At 41.2% G+C, this 19,836-nt stretch overlaps 1 protein-coding gene across 1 annotated transcript; it reads left to right on the forward strand.

The window, feature by feature from the left end:
• The first annotated feature begins 15,127 nt into the window (after positions 1 to 15,127).
• LOC148010321 (uncharacterized) lies at positions 15,128 to 18,900 on the forward strand. Its single transcript, XM_087671441.1, has 7 exons — positions 15,128 to 15,357; positions 15,696 to 15,988; positions 16,088 to 16,677; positions 16,979 to 17,165; positions 17,329 to 17,393; positions 17,610 to 17,820; positions 18,177 to 18,900. Exons 2-7 carry the CDS (start codon positions 15,854 to 15,856, stop codon positions 18,501 to 18,503), a joined length of 1,515 nt encoding a protein of 504 aa, XP_087527567.1. The 5' UTR covers positions 15,128 to 15,357; positions 15,696 to 15,853; the 3' UTR covers positions 18,504 to 18,900.
• Positions 18,901 to 19,836: the final 936 nt, after the last annotated feature.

Consider the following 19,836-nt stretch of genomic DNA (forward strand, 5'->3'; position numbering starts at 1 on the left):
GGCGGCTCATCCCTCTCTCCCTTTGGGCCGTGCGGGTTCCTCAGCTGACTGTGCTCACTAGTGTGCATTGTGTAGCAGCCAGCTGTTGCCATCAAACGCCTTGCGGGTGCCTTGGCAGCTTAGCCCTCTCTCCTTGTGCGCTTGAGCCTTACGCTATCAAATGCTCTACGACCTATGCTCTAAAGTTTGGCCGCTGATGGTAGATGCCCAGTACATAAGTGATAAGGGTATTTACTAATAGGTATTAGACCTTCATGCTTTTATTGTGCCATCATTGAAATTTGAAGTTACTGTTGTAATGCATTTTGTAATATGTATTATGAGGTGTTAAATGTTTACTTTTAAGCATATAAGTGGATTGGTTATTCTGAATATCTAGTTGTATGCAAATGAAAAAAAATCTCTTTTGCCTACAAATTCCGCATGTATCAAAATCAAGATGTTGAGATGAAGGAAACCAAGTTGCACATCTAACATCACCCCATATCCTTTTATCCTTTGGGTCTTAGTAACTATTTCATAGATTTATATTGAAAAAATGACTCGTAGCATTATGTAACATGCTCCTTGGTCACTTAGGCTTTGCATCATGTTGGCAACTGGAGAATAAGAGATATGATCAATTTGTAAGTCATATGAATGCTTTTGATAATCTATCTTTAATTATTTTCTCTTATGATATCTATTTATAAGTGTGGGTCTATGCATGTCAATGCTTGCATTATCAAAACCTTCATCTCTAATTCTTCCATAATATCTCAAAGTCTCCTTGCCATACTTTTAAACACCTCCTTTGTTGTATGCAGATCAATCCATGGTGCAACAAAATCATAGATTTTTTTCTATCTAAGCACCAAAATCAAAGATATCTTTCGACTCTTGCGCTCTCTTTGCTTGTGATCTACTTGGCCTTGGGAAATCTCAACATTGAAATCTTTGTAGCAGCTTCCCCGCTTACCTACATTTAGTGATTAAACTTACAAGTAAATATCTTACTATGTTTTTTTCCTTTCAAAGGATAAGAAAATGTTAAAAGTATTCATTTTTCATGTACTATTATCATTTATGCTTGTTCAATGTGAGGTATTAAGTGTTACTCTATATCTTTTTTAAAAATATATATATATATTTTGCAAATTAAATTGTAAATATCATAATAGTTTGCTCCTTTGTATAATTTGAAATAAAAATCTTGTATCAATAGCTTTGAATTGTGGGGTTACAGCTTACAAGTTTTGTTTATATGGAAGAAATGAGACATGTGTACAAGTGTCACATTTGTATAACTTGCACATATCTAGTTAGTAGACTTATGAATAAATCCACATTAGTTTAAGGTTTGATTAAAATTTTGTTTAGGGATGGGAAGGCCAAGGAAGGATAAGCCCCAATGATTGCTTGAGCAGTCAAGCATCACACTTCCAATTGCGCAGCTTATAGAAAATGAAAATGGAGATGCTTGTATTTTGAATGGAAAGAAAAGAATATATGTTCATAGCTATGTGTCTTCATGGAAGTTATTATATCCTTGGTCATACTCTATCTTAGATGAAGCAGACAAGGAAAGAGTTAAATGCTCCATTTTGTATTGCATTCAACATGTCCAATCCTTTTGGAGAAAAAGGGAGTACAACTATTCAGAAACAAGATTTGGCTATACATAATGATTAGAATCACATAACCTAGCGGTTCAACGTAAGAAATTCATGGCTGGTGAACAAGTGAAGTACATGGAAAAACACATGGAGATTATGGTTGATAATGAGAAATGTAGAATTATTAGTGTTATTCAAATAATGTATAGGGTTTCTTTAAAAGACATGTCCCTAGAAGCATTCGAAAATGAATGGAAGTTTCACAAGTATATAAAAACTTCGAGTATGCCCCTCACCTGTGAGTATTCAACATACGTTAATCCAACTTCAAGAAAAGATTTTCTCTCAGCCCACAGGGGATTCACTAGTAGTAATAAGGAGATGTCACCTGCATGCAAGACATATATGAAAATATCCCTTATCTACCCCCTATTTATGGGACCTTACATTATAAAATGTATATTCCTTCCCTTAAATAAACCCCCTCCCTTACACTCACATGGTACCATATGGTAAACCCTAGTGGACCCCCCCCCCAGGTCTCAGCCATGTATATGGTTTATTGGGAAAGCTAAAGGAGTCGATATGACGTAGTCCATTCTTTTCTATCCTTGTGGATGAAAGTACTCATAGGAGGTTTGAAAAGCATCTCATTCTCTGCATTACATACTTAAAAAATGGTGGTGCAGGCTCTCGTAAAACCTCCTTTGTAAAGTTGATTGGTGTTGATGATGGCAAGGCTCTAAACATGTATGAAGGCATCTTAAAAGTGTTGAAACATCTAGATCTTTCACTTTGTGAAATGGTTGCTCTGGGTTCTGATGGTGATGTAGCTATGATTGAAAAAAGATCACAATTACTTGCAAAGCTTGGTAATAATGTGCCACATTTGTTGGGGATACATTGTATTGCCCATAGAGAGGCACTTGTGATAAAAGATAATTGTGATTGCTTTTCTGAATTCAGTTGTGTTGATAGCTTTGCAAACAAATTTCGGGAATAGATTGGAAACTCATGTCTTAGAAGAGTTGAAGTGAATAAACTCATGCTTGCCTTCTTACCTAGAAATTATGAGATAATAAGAGTTCATGGAGTAAGATGGTTGTCTCAGGAAAATGTCATGAAAATGTATAATTTTACTTAGACTTGTTTCTTTTTAATAAAATTAGTATTGATTTTAGTATCAAATTCTTATTTGACTTTGCTATTTTACTGTATCAGGTTGGTGAAAGTGTTACCTACATTGTTAGAATACTGGAAATGCAAGTATCAAGCAATGTATAAAAAAGCAATAAATTTTCAGCTGCAATTTATTATACATTTCATGGTCGATCTACTGTTAAGTCAGAAGTTTCAAGAAAATGATTGTGACATAACAATGATTGGATGAGAAATAAATGTGCTTGTTAATCTCTTGAATGATTGGTACATAACTGATATATTTGGAAATGGTTCCAAGCGCTTAAGTAGCTTCATGAAGGCCATGAACAATGGAGTGTATTCATGTAAGGATAAAGAGGGTGTTGTACATCAACATGTCTTGCAGCTTATTTCTTTAGTGAGTAGAGAAGTGATTACTATTGAGGAATGCAAATGGTTAGCAAAGGCATCTAACTTTGGTGAGAGGTTTTAGGATCATCACTTGTTTAATGCAACAAAGTTGTTTTTCCCTAAAAACTATTCTAGGGATCCACAAATTCGAGGTTAGATAGTTTCACAATATCTCTCTCAGCTTTGCACTAGAAGGAATTGGGCAATTAGCAACGCCGATTAGCGACGGTGGATATCGACGTCGCTATAGGCGTCGCTATTGGCGTCGCAACTGGCATCGCTATTTGCGTCGCAAATGCGACGCAAATAGCGACGCCAATAGCGACGCCGCAGGGAAAAAAAGCGCGACCGAAACCAGAGCGCCGTTTTCATTTTCTTTTCTTCGCCTTTTGAGAGCGAGAGCGAGGGAGAGAGCCAAGGCTTTGTGAGAGAAGAAGAGGAAGAGACTTGCTGTCGCCGCCGCCGCCACCGCCAATGCCGTTGTTTGTGAAGGAGAGGAGGAGCCCTCGTTGCAAAGAGAAACCGCCCACGCTCACCATATCTCATTGGTGAGTCTCCCTCTCTCTTTCTTTTACTTGTTGAAGGTTTAAATCGTTCTCTTTTGTTTGTTTAGGAGAGGAAATGAAAGAGAAGGAGAGGGAGAGGGAGAGAGAGGGAGAGAAAGAGAGGGAGAGGGAGAGGGAGAGGGAGAGTGCATTCTCTCTCTCTCTCTCCCTTTTGCTTGTTTAATGTTTAAATTACTTTCTTTTTTGCTTGTTTAGGAGAGGAAACGAGAGAGTAAGAGAGAAAGAGAAAGAGAGGGAGAGGGAGAGGGAGAGGGAAAGAAAGAGAAAGAGAAAGAGAAAGAGAAAGAGAAAGAGAAAGAGAAATAGAGGGAGAGGGAGAGGGAGGGGGAGGAAATAAGAGAGGGAGAGAAAGAGAAAGAGAGGGAGGAGGGAGAGTGCATTCTCTCTCTCCCTCTCCCTTTTGCTTGTTTAATGTTTGAATCACTTTATTTTTTGCTTGTTTAGGAGAGGAAATGAGAGAGAAAGAGAGTGAGAGGGAGAGGAAGGGGAAGGAAATGAGAGAGGGATAGAAAGAGAAAGAGAGGGAGAGTGCATTGTATCTCTCCCTCTCCCTTTTGCTTGGAGGATGTTTAAATCACTTTATTTTTTCCTTGTTTAGGAAATGAGAGAGAAAGAGAGATAGAGAGGGAGAGGGAGAAAAAGAGAGAGAGGGAGAGGGAGAGGGAGAGGGAGGGGGATGGGAAGGAAATGAGAGAGGGAGAGAAAGAGAACGAGAGGGAGAGGTAGAGGGAGAGAGAGGGAGAGAAAGAGAAAGAGAGGGAGAGGGAGAGGGAGAGGGAGAGAAAGAGAGGGAGAGTGCATTCTCTCTCTCTCTCTCCCTTTTGCTTGTTTAATGTTTAAATTACTTTCTTTTTTGCTTGTTTAGGAGAGGAAATGAGAGAGAAAGAGAGTGAGAGGGAGAGGAAGGGGAAGGAAATGAGAGAGGGATAGAAAGAGAAAGAGAGGGAGAGTGCATTGTATCTCTCCCTCTCCCTTTTGCTTGGAGGATGTTTAAATCGCTTTATTTTTTGCTTGTTTAGGAAATGAGAGAGAAAGAGAGATAGAGAGGGAGAGGGAGAAAAAGAGAAAGAGAGGGAGAGGGAGAGGGAGAGGGAGAGGGAGAGGGAGGGGGATGGGAAGGAAATGAGAGAGGGAGAGAAAGAGAACGAGAGGGAGAGGTAGAGGGAGAGAGAGGGAGAGAAAGAGAGGGAGAGGGAGAGGGAGAGGGAGAGAAAGAGAGGGAGAGTGCGTTCTCTCTCTCTCTCTCCCTTTTGCTTGTTTAATGTTTAAATTACTTTCTTTTTTGCTTGTTTAGGAGAGGAAACGAGAGAGTAAGAGAGAAAGAGAGGGAGAGGGAGAGGGAGAGGGAGAGGGAAAGAAAGAGAAAGAGAAAGAGAAAGAGAAAGAGAAATAGAGGGAGAGGGAGAGGGAGGGGGAGGAAATAAGAGAGGGAGAGAAAGAGAAAGAGAGGGAGAAGGAGGGAGAGTGCATTCTCTCTCTCCCTCTCCCTTTTGCTTGTTTAATGTTTGAATCACTTTATTTTTTGCTTGTTTAGGAGAGGAAATGAGAGAGAAAGAGAGTGAGAGGGAGAGGAAGGGGAAGGAAATGAGAGAGGGATAGAAAGAGAAAGAGAGGGAGAGTGCATTGTATCTCTCCCTCTCCCTTTTGCTTGGAGGATGTTTAAATCACTTTATTTTTTGCTTGTTTAGGAAATGAGAGAGAAAGAGAGATAGAGAGGGAGAGGGAGAAAAAGAGAAAGAGAGGGAGAGGGAGAGGGAGAGGGAGGGGGAGGGGAAGGAAATGAGAGAGGGAGAGAAAGAGAACGAGAGGGTGAGGGAGAGGGTGAGAGAAAGAGAGAAAGAGAGGGAGAGGGAGAGAAAGAGAGGGAGAGAGAGGGGAAGGAAATTTAAGATAATATACTTCATCAAAATGAACCCAAAATTATTGTTATAGAATAAGAAACCCTTAAATTGAGTATAGGATAATTTCTCTCAGGTCTTATGACTATGAGTAGAATTGATTGAAATAAATTTTATTACTATAGTTATAAAATTTCATAGATGGCGCGCATTAATTTTAAAATGGATTACTTATACTCAAAGCCGAGATATAACAAATAATTATCTACCGGGACAAACAAATCGTTGAGCATGATACAAGGCCGAGATATAACATCGGAAAATCTCTCGACTACTATATACAATGCAAGGTTTATGGTCAACTTGCAACTTGACGTACATCTCCATAAAGCTATCCATTTAAGCCTCGTTTGCTGTAATGTGGATAAGATGGCAAACGAAGAAGGTCTTATTGTTCAAGACCGCGAGATGTATCTTAATCAGCGTGTCCCATGTCCTTGCTCTCAATGCAAGTTGGCAATTAGACGAAAAAGCCGATTGTCTATAGAACACGTACGACGATTTGGCGAGTTTCAATCTGAGATCATTGATCAGGCGATTGCAGATTTTCAGCAAACGGTAATTTCAAGCTAGCATTTTTCATGCATTGTACTCTCAAGCTAATTGAAAACCATACACAATAAGATTGGGTCTTGTTGGAAAATTTTGTATCCAGGGGGGTGATGTCTCGACCCAAGGGGGAGTGCACCCTTTGCGGCCAATTAGAAGAGTTCGTGGACGTGCGATGGATGGATTGTAGGAGCCAATCGACCACTCGCAAGGCCCATCTATACCATCAATGCCAGAGGAGACAGACAACCTTCCCGACTTGCCTACAATCTTGGAGCCTGAGATGGAGGCAATGATCGATGCATTGATTCCCATGGATGTTGAGACATCTGACCCGCTTAGAGAGGAAGCATCCATACCATTATATGATGGGTGCCGAGTATCTCGGTTGAAGACATTGCTTGCACTCTTAAGTGTGCAAGCAAAATACGGTTGGAGCGATACGAGTGTGACTGAGTTATTCAGGTACCTTGCACACAGACTTCATTGTTTTTTTTTAAAAACAGTATTATTGCAAACATGGATGGATTTTTCAAGGTGTTTTATGATTTTTTCAGGTTATTGAAATATCATATATTGCCACCTACAAACACCATGCCTGAGTCTCGTGATGATGCACGACATGTTTTACGGAAGCTTGGCATGGACTTCAATAACATCCATGCATGTATCAACGACTGCATATTGTTTCGAGATGAATACGAGACTATGGAGACATGTCCAAAGTGTGGTGCTCACAGGTATCGACAGGACTTGCAAGGGCAGACCATCCCTCAAAAAGTTCTCAGACACTTTTCGCTCATCCCCCGCATAAACCACATGTTTCGTACGTCTGCCATGGCAAGCTTGACAACGTGGCATGTGCAGAATAGGTCCACGGATGGAGTGCAACGAATATCAGCAGATTCGCGTGCATGGAGCCACATTGACTCTACCTTCCCAGGCTTTGCGCGAGAGCCAAGGAATCTTCGGCTTGGTCTCGCCATGGAGGGTGTGAACCCATTCGGTCTGTGCTCGACTTCTTACAGTGTGTGGCCTATAGTTCTTGTCAACTACAACATTCCTCCATGGCTTTCTACAAAGAAAGGACATCTCATCCTTAGCTTGCTCGTCCTGGGCCGCTACAAAGTAAAAAATATGGACGTGTATCTTCGTTCATTAGTCGATGAGCTTAAGATTTTGTGGGAGGAGGGGGTCACGGTGCAAGATATGAGCAGGCGCGATGGTCGGCGGTCAGCCAACATTCGAGCCATTCTCATGTGGACGATGCATGACTTTCCGGGATTGGGAGAGTGCTCAGGTGAGCAGACCTTTGTTCTCGCTAGTAATATCTATATTTTATTTCATTCAATCAAGTATTCACTAGGTCATGGATCGCCTTGCAGGTCTCGTTACCTCAGGTTATCATGCATGTCCATTGTGTGGGCCACAGTTAGACTCCCGAAGGTCACAAACCATGAAGGAGATGGTATATCAAGGACACGCCGCTTTCTTGCCAGAGGATCATGAACTCAGGGAAGGTTTTCTTGGACGACCTCCAGCACGTATGAATGCTGCAAGCTGGTACGAGCTGAAAATGGTAAACTCGGAATCACATCCAAATGGAATGCGACGGTTCTCAGTTTTCTACGAGTTGCCATATTGGACCCACTTACAGGTCAACCACTTGTTGGATCCCATGCATATTTTCAAAAATGTGGGCAGCTTGCTATGGGACCACATCACAGGAAAGAGAGACATTATAGGGTCACGAATGGATTTAAAGGAGGTAGGTAAGATGGAGGCGCTTTGGCCGCAGTCAAGTGCTGAAGGGGGAGTACAGCTTCCTCGCGCTCCCTGGGTTTTGTCTACCAAAGAAGAGTGCATTGTGAAGCAAGTAATCAAGTCTATCCGCACTCCGACGGGTATGATGCGTTCTCTCAGGTCCGCATTTTCTAAAGATGACCAAATGTCTGGGTTAAAATCCCATGATTGGCATAAGATATGTCAGGTTTGTGAACAGAATGGATTTTAATTAGCGTGGACATTTTGAAATTTGAAAAGTGACCATTATTCTTAATGCTTTCTCATTTGTGGCAGTTTGTCCTACCGATCGCGATCGCGGGATGCCTAACTCCAGAAATTCGCGGGGCCATTTACAAGTTGTCGACTTTGGTGCAATGGATCTCACAGAAAGAGATTAAGACGTCCTCTATTGAATCCGCAAGGCGGGGAGCAGTTGAGACGGTCTGTCTCTTTGAGAAATACCTGCCCACTAGCATGCTCACGATACAAGTTCACCTTCTTGTGCATCTTGTGGATGAAGTGGAGATTGCTGGACCTGTCCATACGCGATGGATGTTCTTCTTGGAGCGCTTCATGAAAACCCTGAAAGGCTTTGTGCGACAACGAGCTCGTCCGGAAGGTAGCATGGCGGAAGGTTGGTTGGTGTCAGAGGCGTTAGTGCATATCTCACAATGGCTACCAACGGTGGAACCAAACAATGAAATGCTATGGACGCTGAAGGACGATGACAGGCTGACTGGAGATGTGGTGGTTGGAAATGGGGTAGAAAAAAGAATGGATGCCTCAATGGAAGAGAAGGTGAATCGCTTTTGTATATTGCACCATGCCTCCATGGAGACGTGGCTCGCCAAGTACCAGATTGCAAGGCAAGATCGAGAGGAAGCGCGAGCTGAATTTCGACGCAGTATGCGTCACTGACCGATTCGATATCCCGAAGGCATGGAGGAGATGCCGCGGTTTATGTCAACACGATGGTTGCATGGAGCCTTGACTGCAGCATCCAGCGAAGGGACAGAGGTCTCAATGGAGGAGTGGGAGTTCTCGAGGGGATGTAGTCCAAAGGTAATGAGGGGTTTAGAATGTGTCGTATCTAAATTTGCTTGCTACATCTAATTTGAGTGTTTCAATGTGCAGTACAAAATATATAGTGCAGCGTGGTCGCGCAGACGACATTTTCGGGTGGAGCGTATTGACCAAATGCGCTCCACAATGGACTGTGGTGTCATGGCAAGGTTTGAGCAAGAGAGCCGGCGACAAGCAATGGATCCGAACACGGTTGTGGATGAGATGGAGTATTTTGGGAACTTGCAAAGTATTATTACGGTGGATTACCGTAGCTTCTCCATGATAATATTCGATGTGCAGTGGTTCAAAGTGGTACTTGGAGGAGCTGGCGCAACAGTTCGACGAGGTCCATCTGGATTTCTCGAAATAGATTCCGAAAAAAAATGGATGGATTTGCGCGACACCTTTGTGTTGCCGGCCCATTGTGAACAGGTACAAATAGTCATTTGCTTGCTAATTGTAATACGACATGGTTTATGTCACAATGGTTTGAAGCCGCTTTGTAAGTGTTTGTGAACAGGTAATCTTCTATCCAAATCCTCGACAACCTCGATGGTGGTATGTTATACCTTCAACTCCTCGAGGTGCGAGAGTATACGATCAAAGCGATGTTCCAAGCATAGATGAAGAAAATATGCAAATAGAGGGATCGAAATTACAAGGGGTGGAGGCCACCGCAAGCTTGGAGCCCGCATCGGCTAACAATGATGGAAATACAGAAGTCGTAGAATTTTTTGAGAACGAGGCAGACTCGTTCTTTTGTGGTGACATGTCTATCGACCTTCCAGTGTATGCAGAGTTGTGTCAGGAGATTAACATGGGACCATAGAATACTTCATTCTTGGAGAATTGTATTACTCAATTCATTGTTTAGATCTTCCATAAAGGTAGATAAGATATGCATTTTAAGAGGGATTTTTCAAAAATGATTTATATTAATGTGCTTTGTATAGTTTAAATTGATTATTCTAACATCATTTTTTATCTGTGCAGGTATCGACATTTTCAGGATGAGTCGAGGGATGAGCGATGAGGAGTTTCAGGACATGATGGCACGCATGTCTCCAGATCAGCTCGCGAGATTCAGGGAGATGGAAGATCAGGAGCTGTCTCGTTCTTCGTCAAGGCGCTCTGCTAGATCAGCTTCAACGCGATCAGATGCTTCAGCTTTGAGCAGACGATCTCGACGCTCGCGACTTGGGCCAGAGGGAGGGACTGCGACTGCAGGAGGATCAGGGGGGTGCTGCTGTGGAGACACGGACGCGGTGTCTCCGTCTCGTCGTTCAGCTGGAGCTGCGTCACCTCCAGGATTTGTCACACCTGTGGGGACATCCACTCCAGTTACTCTGGCTTTTGCGCAGCCGTCGGCAGATGGCACGCCTTTTGGTGGCACTCCTTTTGGTGGCACCCCCTTTGGTGGCACCCCTTTGAGTGGCACTCCGGGAGAGGGTACCCCCGTTGGTACACCGGATGTACAGGGGTCTCCTGGATATGCCCAGGAGCGTGGACGGAGATGGGAGAGGGCCCATCTTAGGCATACTCCTAGGGGTTATGGATACCTAGTGGATGGCAGGTCAGGAGCCATCATCATGAATGATGAGGGGAGGAGGGTGATGGCTCGCATGAGGGAGTTGTGCCAACAAGTTTTTCGGCACAACGTCCTGGATCATTGGAGGAACATACCGGAGGGGAGCAAGGAGTACATAGTAGCATCCTTGCACGAGGAGTTCCCGGTGCCAGCCGCAGTGGATAGATTCTCTACGGGCTGGATGATGGATTGCATGTGTGCATACATGTCACATAGACGATGCGACGCACGCAAGGCAATCAAGAGTGGGGCTCCAAAGCCCGAGTGGTTAGATGCAGACGACTGGCGCCGACTGAGGGAGGAGGCTACAAATTCGCCAGGATATTGGAGTCAGCAGCGGGAGGCGGCGAGGGCACGAATCGAGGCTGGATCGGTACATCATCTTGGGAGTGGCAGCCACAGGACATATTTGGAGGACTTTGTAAGTTTCTCTTTTGTTTTGCTTATTTGTTTTTTTGAGATATTCTTTGTACTGACAATCATGTTTCTAACAGTTAGCATTTTGTTTTCTTTGCAGCACTCCATTACAAATCACGATCCGCAAGGCCTTGAGACTCGATATGCAGAGAGGCACGGTCTCAAATCATTGATCGACCGATTGTATAGACGCGGCGGCCCAGTAAGTCACTCATCTTTCTTGTCCGTAGTTACCATGAGATATTTGAATGCATTATTGTATGGTGGATTGATATGTTGTTTCTTTTTCTGCAGAATCCGTTTGATGCTCCTTTGCAGCGGGAAGAGCTTTCGGGGGACGAGGATTTGTAGCTCGCCCTTGGATCCTTAGAGCTCACATACCTTTAGTTTTTAGTCGCCCGATCTATGTAGACATTTTCTATGTATTAGTGATATTGTTTTATGATTGTACCAATCGCATTTTATGCGATATCATGTATTTATTTCATCTATCAGTTTTATGATTTCAGTATACATTCTTTTTGTTTGCAAACACTTTGTATGCAGCAGTGTAGAAACTATTTTGTATGGCTCTCATACAGCACACACCACAAATTTTTTTTTTCTCTGTTACCGTTGCTATTTGCGTCGCAAATTTACTGCACGCGTCGCTATTATCGTCGCTATAAGCGTCACAAATTCTCTGTAACCGTCGCTATATGCGTCGCATTTGCGACGCATATAGCGACGATTCTATGGCGTCGTCAATAACGACGCTTTTTGCGACGACGGGGGAAAATTTTGTTGTTTGTATTTTCGTCGCTTTAAACGTCGCTATAAGGTCTATATCTTGTAGTGTTGTGAAAAAATTGGCAAAGGATCATGTTTGTCTCTCAATACTTTAGATATGCTCATGTTCATGTCTCTTTCTGCTCCAAAGATTATGGAAGAAGTAGATTGGGATTTAATTTTTGAGGTTTGGAAAAATATGAAGATAAGACACACCCAAGCTTTGGAGCATTCATAGGAAGTATACCAACAAAACTAACTTTTTGTAATTAGACTTTAACATTTTGGTGGCACCTGCCTTATTATATCAAATGAAATGTATCTATCCTCTCCTTTTGGTCCTACTTGTAAGAAACTTGAAGAAGATTTTGGTCTCAATACTTGCTCTCTTTTTGTAAATTGATGAAGCATTTGTGCCATGATGCTGAGGATAATACTTGCTCCCTTTTTTACATGCTTGAGCTTTTGGCTGCATAGTGTGTGATGTTTCTATTTGTTTATTTTTCATTGTATAAGACATTAAAAACTGTTTCTGCTTCAATGTAATATTTGATAGTTAGTTCAATTTTTGTAATGTTTAATTGCACATATAATCCAATTGTAAATCTAGTTTGCTCTATCTTTATTATGTTAGATTGGTTGTTTTGTTCCATACTCCTTAAATATAGATGTTTGATCCAACTTTTCTTAAAACATGCTATGGAAATATCCTTATTTTCAATTAAAATATGTTATTTACTTTTAACTCTTCAAAACATGCTAGCTGAATATGGCTATGTACTTTACTTTCAAACTACTTTTTAAAAAATATGTTTGTTTTCAATATGGTTGTCTACATGTTCTAAATTTTGAATATATATTGTGGAAAGCTCTTACTTGGCATGGATTCATGATTATATAAATAGTAGAGAGAATTCTAAGTGAAATATGCTTAAAAGACAATCTTTCATTTAAGAAATGTGAGGAAAAAAATACTTATCTTATGAAAGTTGATTTTTATAATTACCTATCTTTTCAAAAGGACAAGCTCGTTTTTGCCCTTCAAAAAGAAAAGATGTAGTGCCCTCTCAACACCCCAATTATGACCACTACAAATTTCATCCACAAAAAGAGAGTGCCAAAACACAAAGTCCATTCTCTCTCTCTCTCTCTCTCTCTCTCTCTCTCTCTCTCTCAGGTGACCACAATAAGCTCTATCCTTTGTGTTTTGGCACTCTCTTTTTGTGGATGAAATTTGTAGTGGTCGTCGTCGGGGTTGAGAGAGAGAGAGAGAGAGTCATATCTTCAGTCTCTCACCCTCAAGAGTGCTTGTTGACACCATCTCTCTCTGTCTCTTTAACAATGCTTGTCAGACTTTTGAACTAAAAAGTAAAGATTTCAAAGAAAGAAAGAACTTTTTATAGCTTCATCTTACTACTATATTATTTTAGCTATAGGTTCGGAAAGTCCTGAACCTCCAGAGGGCTTCCCGAACCTACCCCCTTTTCCAAACCCCCATTTTTCAATCAAACCCCCCCTCCCCCCCTCGTCTCTTTCTCACATGTAATATCTCATTTTCTCTTTCCCTTCCCTTTTTTCATTAAAGCCTTCCCCCCCCCCCCCCCCCCCTTTTTAAATTAAAACCCCTTCCCCTCTCTCTCACTTATAATCTCTCTTTCTTTTCCTCATCCCCTTTTTAATTAAATTCTTTCCCCCTTCCCCCTCTCTCTCTCTCATGTGTAGGGCCTAGGTTCTCTAGACTCTCTCTCTCTCTCTCTCTCTCTCTCTCTCTCTCTCTCTCTCTCTCTCTCTCTCTTTCGTAATCTCTCTCTCTCTCTCTCTCTCTCCTTTAATTAAATCAAACTTCTTTTTAAATCAAAAGTTTCTCGCTCTCTCTCTCAAAGTTAGATTAAAATTTTTAATTAAATATTTTAAAAGTTTTTTTAATTTAAAGTTTTTCGAACATAGTTTTTCACACATTTTGAGAAGGAGATAGAATAAAAGAGAAAGAGAGAATTATATATAGGAAAAATATAAAAATTACATACTTTAAGAGAGACTTGGGGGAGGGGAGAAAGTGAAAGAAGAAGAAGAAGAAGAAGAAGAGAGAGAATATGTAGAGAGAATTAGAGAGAGAAAAGATAAAATTTAAAAAGAGAGAGATAATAAAAAATAGAGGAGAAAGAGAGAAGGAAAAGAGAGGAGAGAGAGACAGAGAAAATAAAAAATTTGAAAAGAGAATGAAGAGAGAGAAGAAGAAGAAAAAAAAGGAAAAAAGGGGAGAGGGAGAGAGAAGGAAAAGAGAGGAGAGAGGGGGATAATAAAAGGAGAGAGAGAGGGAAGAAAAGTGGGGAGAGAAAAGAGAGAGAGAGAGAGAGAGAGAGAGAGAGAGAGAGAGAGAGAAAGAGAGAGAACCAAGAGAAAAGAAAAAATAAACTAAAATAGAAGGCAAAGAAATAAAGAGAGAGAGAGAGAGAGAAAATTAGACAGGGAATTTGGGGGAGAGAGAGAGAGGAAAAATAGGAGAGAGAAATATGAGAAATGGATTGTTGAGCGAAGTTGCCGTGCGATAACACGGCAACTTCGCTTGCCGCTTCAAGGCAGTGAAGCTACCGCGAAGCGGCCTAGTGTTCTGTGCACGCGAAGTGCACACAGAATGCTAGTTATAATAATTTTAGCAAGTTTGGCATGCAACATGCAACGTTGATTCGTTGTTTCCTTCCACAATTTCAAAACTCTCCCCAATTGACTTTTAGGAATAAATCTTGATCAATGGATATGTTTGAAGACTATAGTCCTCTCTCTTAGAGCATGACCAACAAAGAAATGTCAAGGAAGTTATGGCCTTTTCAAAGGAGAATACATCAAAAGAGAGTATTATCTCGCTTATTAGTGACACCTCGGAAGGAAGGGAGGCCTCACCTAGTGAATTGCCATCTTAAGGGAGGGCTTACCTAGACCTTTTTAGTTTGTGCCAATGACTAATCACTATATCATCACTATATCATTTATATAGAGAATATTGTCAGTCTTTTTTCCTCTCTGTGTGTGTGTGTGTGCGCGTGTCTCTCTCTCTCTCTCTTTCTCGCTCTTTTCGTGTAAATATACCCTCGTTTTTATTCCCAAAATGCATTTTTAAAAAATCTTCTTAAACCACTTGTTTTATCAATCAGCTGATCCGGGTTCAAATCTCCCATTTTTTATTCCTCTCTATTTTTTGTCTCTCTATGTCTACTACTTTTTTCCGTGTTCACGTGCTCGGGCTGAGTGTTAATTTGGCTTACCCGTAAGGGGGGGTCTTGGCACCTTAATAAACCTTTCCTGTCTACTTCTCGATCGCTCTTTCTTATTCTTATTCATCTCGCGCTGAGTGTTAATTTGCCTCACCCGTATTGGGGGGGTCTTGGCACCTTCATAAACCTCTCTGTCTACTTCTCCATCGCTCTAAGCTCTTCCTTATTCTTATTCATCTCGGGAGTTCGGCGCGATTGTTCGCCATATCCGGCTGGTTGGATGATGAATTCTAAGGGAGCGAGCAACAGGGTCCTTGCTAATTTTTTACAGACCTGATTCTCTGCATAGATTACTCAATCTTGGTTAGTTAGCGAACACCTCTGAACCTTTGAAAGCCATTAGCTAGAATCTTTAGACATGCACAACGATCAGCTGATTTAATGCTAGTTCGAGGTCTGTGGATTGTAATTAGCCGATTTAGGAGCATGGCCTTGAGGCCTATGAATTGCAATTACCTGTGGAGTAGTCAGCTTGTGCACATGCATTCTAATTAAGACACGAAGGCTTGTACATCAGTTTATGTCTGTTTTATGCTCTGCATCCTCATAGCCATCCTCATCCAGTGCTTTCTCAGTGCTTCTCTTTTGAATGCCTGCCATTATTGTGAATCCTACTAATGTCAGGGTTATGGTACTCGCAGTCGTTAGACAGCCATTCGCGATCCTGCGGCAAAGTAAAGCATCCCCACGATTCTCTCCTGGCTCCTTTTGATGTACTGGCAATCAACATCAGCAGTGTTATCCTTGTAATTGGAGTAATCACTGAGCGGACCCTGTGTTGAATCATCCATCCTTGAAGATGACTTGTTCTTGTCATGGAGGGCTATCACCCAGGCCTTTGATCAGAAAAATGCATAGACCCCTTTGGGGCATCTTGGCTGCCTTACTGATTACCACATGCTTCGTGGCGACCTGGTGTAAGATGGGTGCTAAGGTCTACTAAATTACAGTGATCATCGCAATTCTTTTTCCTGGCAGGCTGTACCGATGAGAGAAGCTCCTAGTAATCTGGACCTTTTGTCTTTTTATGCAGACGGATCTGGTTGTACGGTATAAAGCACACCTGCATCATTCAGATGGAACACATCCGCACCTGCATCATTCAGATGGAACTGTATGGCCTAGTCCCCAGTTCTGGCTAAAACTCTCAAGTGAGCATCGGGCTCCGAACACATGCCCATTTTCCAGCTGCCAAATTCACAAAAAGAAAGAAGAGCATGCACCCGCGCAGCTTCTTGCTGAGGGACGAACTTGCCCTTTCTACTTCAGATACATTCATGAGGACTTGGCACCATGGGCTAAGTCAGGGATCTCCAAAGAAATGCTTGACAAGGGGAGACATGGTGCCAACTTTCGCGTGGTCATAAAGAACAACAGATTGTATGTTGATCCATACCAATCTTGCTTTCAAACAAGAGCTGTGTTCACCTTGTGGGGGATTCTTCAGCTACTGCAGCATTATCCAGGGCTCATCCCTGATGTGGAATTGCTGTTTCAATGCGGAGACACACCGGTGGTTTCAAAACAGAAGTATGCCACAGGATCACCACCCCTGATGTTCAGCTACTGCAGCACCATGAATGACTTTGACATCCCTTTTCCAGACTGGTCATTTTGGGGGTGGTAAGCATGCAATTATCAGGCTACCTTCCATTCCAGCTACCATAGCGTAAACTGTTGAGTCCAGTCACACCTTTTGTACTGCTAAATATCTATCTACAAAGAAGACTAGATTGGTTGGATTGCACATTGGTTGCATAATGTTTAATGTAACTTTCATTATGTTTAGACTCCAGATCCCAAATGTCACCAACTCACAAATTAAGTTCAATTATATCAGGTCAGTGAATAAGTAGTGTTTAGACTGCATGATGGTTGCACTAAGTCAGGATTCAACTCAGAATTTTGTTACTTTCTTTCACAGGCCAGAAATTGATCTGAAGCCTTGGGATGAAGAGATTAATGATATTTTGAGAGGGCAGAAGGATATCCTTTGGGAGGAAAGGCATCCAGTTGCGTTCTGGAAAGGAAACAGCAAGACTGGAGGGAGTCTTCGGAAAGGACTTCAGCGCTGCAATGGTGCACATAATGGAGCTGAAATCATTCACCAGGTGAAGCCATCAGACCAACACATGATTGCTGCTCTTGATGGCATTTCAACATCTTGTTTTGGTCTTATACGAAGCCATGACTAGTGTTACTTTTCAGGTCCAAATAGGAATCGGACATTATTTAACAGCAGCATTGGTAACAGAAGTTTTGTGATGTGTACAGGACTGGTGGGCAGAGTCAAAGAAGAACTACAAGAATTCAAAGCTAGCCCAGCAGTGCAAGCATAGGTACAGATCATGATAGGTGTAACTGGTGAATATAAATCAAGTTCCTGTCTGCTGTTTAATGAAGGTTTGTGAAGTTGTTAAGGCAACAGTAAATCTATCACTTAAGGAGTAGTGCTTGGTATGGCTCACTGATGTATGTAGTGATTAACCAAAAACTGTGGTGAATTTTGCAAATCTGTTTGAATAAGGTGCTAAGATTGGTGTTGGCTGTGGCAGATACAAAATATATGTTGAAGGTCGGGGGTGGTCTGTCAGCTTGAAGTACATTCTGGCGTGTGATTCACCTGTTCTTTTGGTCAATCCAAAGTTTTATGATTTTTTCTCAAGAGGGCTTATGCCAATGGACCATTTTTGGCCTATCAAACCTGACACTCTCTGCAACTCAATTAAGTTTGCTGTGGAATGGGGCAACAACAGTACAGTCCAGGTAAGATTAGCCAGTAGTTGGATATACTGGTGTTGCTTCTGGCACTCATCATCTTCTTGCTTTCTTTAATGTGGTGCTAATGGTTATCAGAAAATGTTTAAGGAACTATAATGGTGCCTGTTGTCCTTATTCATTGTTCTGCTAGTGACATACCTCCAGCTGAGGTGTGGAATCATCAATCTCTGTTCCTAGCAAGAACATACACTATCACTTGCAGATCCTATAGAAGGGGTCCATATTTTTCTGCAGGATCATCTTAGACTACCACATGTTAAACTCAGATGCATGTAGCTATGGTGTCACTTGCAGGTCCTGTTTCTTCATCTTTCACGATTCTTCACCATGTTTATATGCAGGCAGAACAAATGGGAAGGTCTGGCAACCAATATATTATCAAAGATGTGAGCATGGGATATGTATATGACTACATGCTGCATGCTCTTCGTGAGTATGGAAAGTTACTGCGGTTCGAGCCCAGTACTGAAACCATGTCTGAGTTATGCTCAGAAGCATTCTTGTGCCAAGCACCAGATAGAGAGAGAGCACTGTTTGAGACATCAAGGGTAAACGGACCAGCTGATCTGCCCCCATGCTCCCTGCCTCCAAGAGATGAGAAACTTGTACAGGAAACATGGCAAAGGCGCATGCATATCACAAAGCAGGTGCAAACAAGTAAGGGATAGTGAGAGGTCACAGGTGTCAATGATCCAATCCAATCAGGTCGGCTGCTGCAACCAACCTTCAAGGTCTACACTGGGGGAGTATTCACCCTCAGGTAGTAAGGCTAGCATTCTGCTTGCATTGTGTTGCCACTTGTACATCTTGTAACAAATATTGTGACCTTCATTAGCAACACATCCAATCTCCAATATAGAATTCACCATGTCAAAGCATGCAGTTATTAAGGGAAAAACCATGAAGATTCTCATTTATCTAAATATAACAATGGGACTGGGACCAATCTCTGACAACATGAAGTGTCAATTCTCAGTACTAAAGTGGTAATCTCTAGGATACAGTGCCAGCAGTGAACCTGAATGTAAACATGCAATTAGATCAATCTTAAGTAACCAATGTGGTAACCTATAGCACAACTACATGATTGGGTGCACATCCCCTCCAGATTGTGTTGCAATATGTGACCTATTAGCATTGCTTGCCACACCTAAAAATGAGAAAGAATATTAGAAATAATCACCTTTACTTAATGTATTTTATTATGCTATAAAATATTTATCAAGAAATTGAGTAAGTATTACATGGGGTGATGATAAGCCAAGCTCTAGCATTGGTAGGGCAATCAATAGAATTTAGATGAAATTGATATAAAGTGACAAAACACAATAAATCTTGGAACTCCCATTTGCTTCAATGGTTCACTAAGATGAAGCATGATAATATAAGAAAGCTAATGTGGCCATCTAGCAAACAATAAACATGAAAAAAAGCAAGCATGCTTAATTTTTAAATATTATTTAAAATAAAGATGGCACACCTTAGAACTTAAGAATAAACTAAAAATAAATGAGAAAATAAAATAAGTTTTAGAAACTCAAAAAAAGGAAATTATTATGATTTTTTAATATTAAATATGGCACAATTGAAATTCAAGAATGAAATAAAAACAAATAAGCAAAGAAAATATCTTTGATGATAGTTAAATTGAAACACTATTTGATCTAGATAATTTTATTCAAATCACTTTTTATTGTTGAAGAAGAGAATGAAAGTTTATAATACTTTGTATAAAATTGGTTGGTACGTATATAAAAAAATAATGAAAGAAAATAAGTCTGACGGTAGTGAAATTAGAAACTTCATGTGAACATATTTAGAGACAAATAAGTACGTAGAGTAAGCAAAGAAAGGTTACAATAGTTATTGATAAAGAAGGAGAGGTTATATTACATTTCCTAAAACTTGTTTATCCATAGGTAAACAAATAAGCAAGAAAATAAGTTTGATGGTAGCAAAATTTTTACATGTACATAGTTTGAACAAAAATAACTAGTTAAA

Source organism: Lygodium microphyllum, chromosome 29, assembly GCF_053477565.2.
Source record: "Lygodium microphyllum isolate KBCC chromosome 29, Lygodium_microphyllum_v1.1.10, whole genome shotgun sequence".
Classification (NCBI taxonomy): Eukaryota; Viridiplantae; Streptophyta; class Polypodiopsida; order Schizaeales; family Lygodiaceae; genus Lygodium; species Lygodium microphyllum.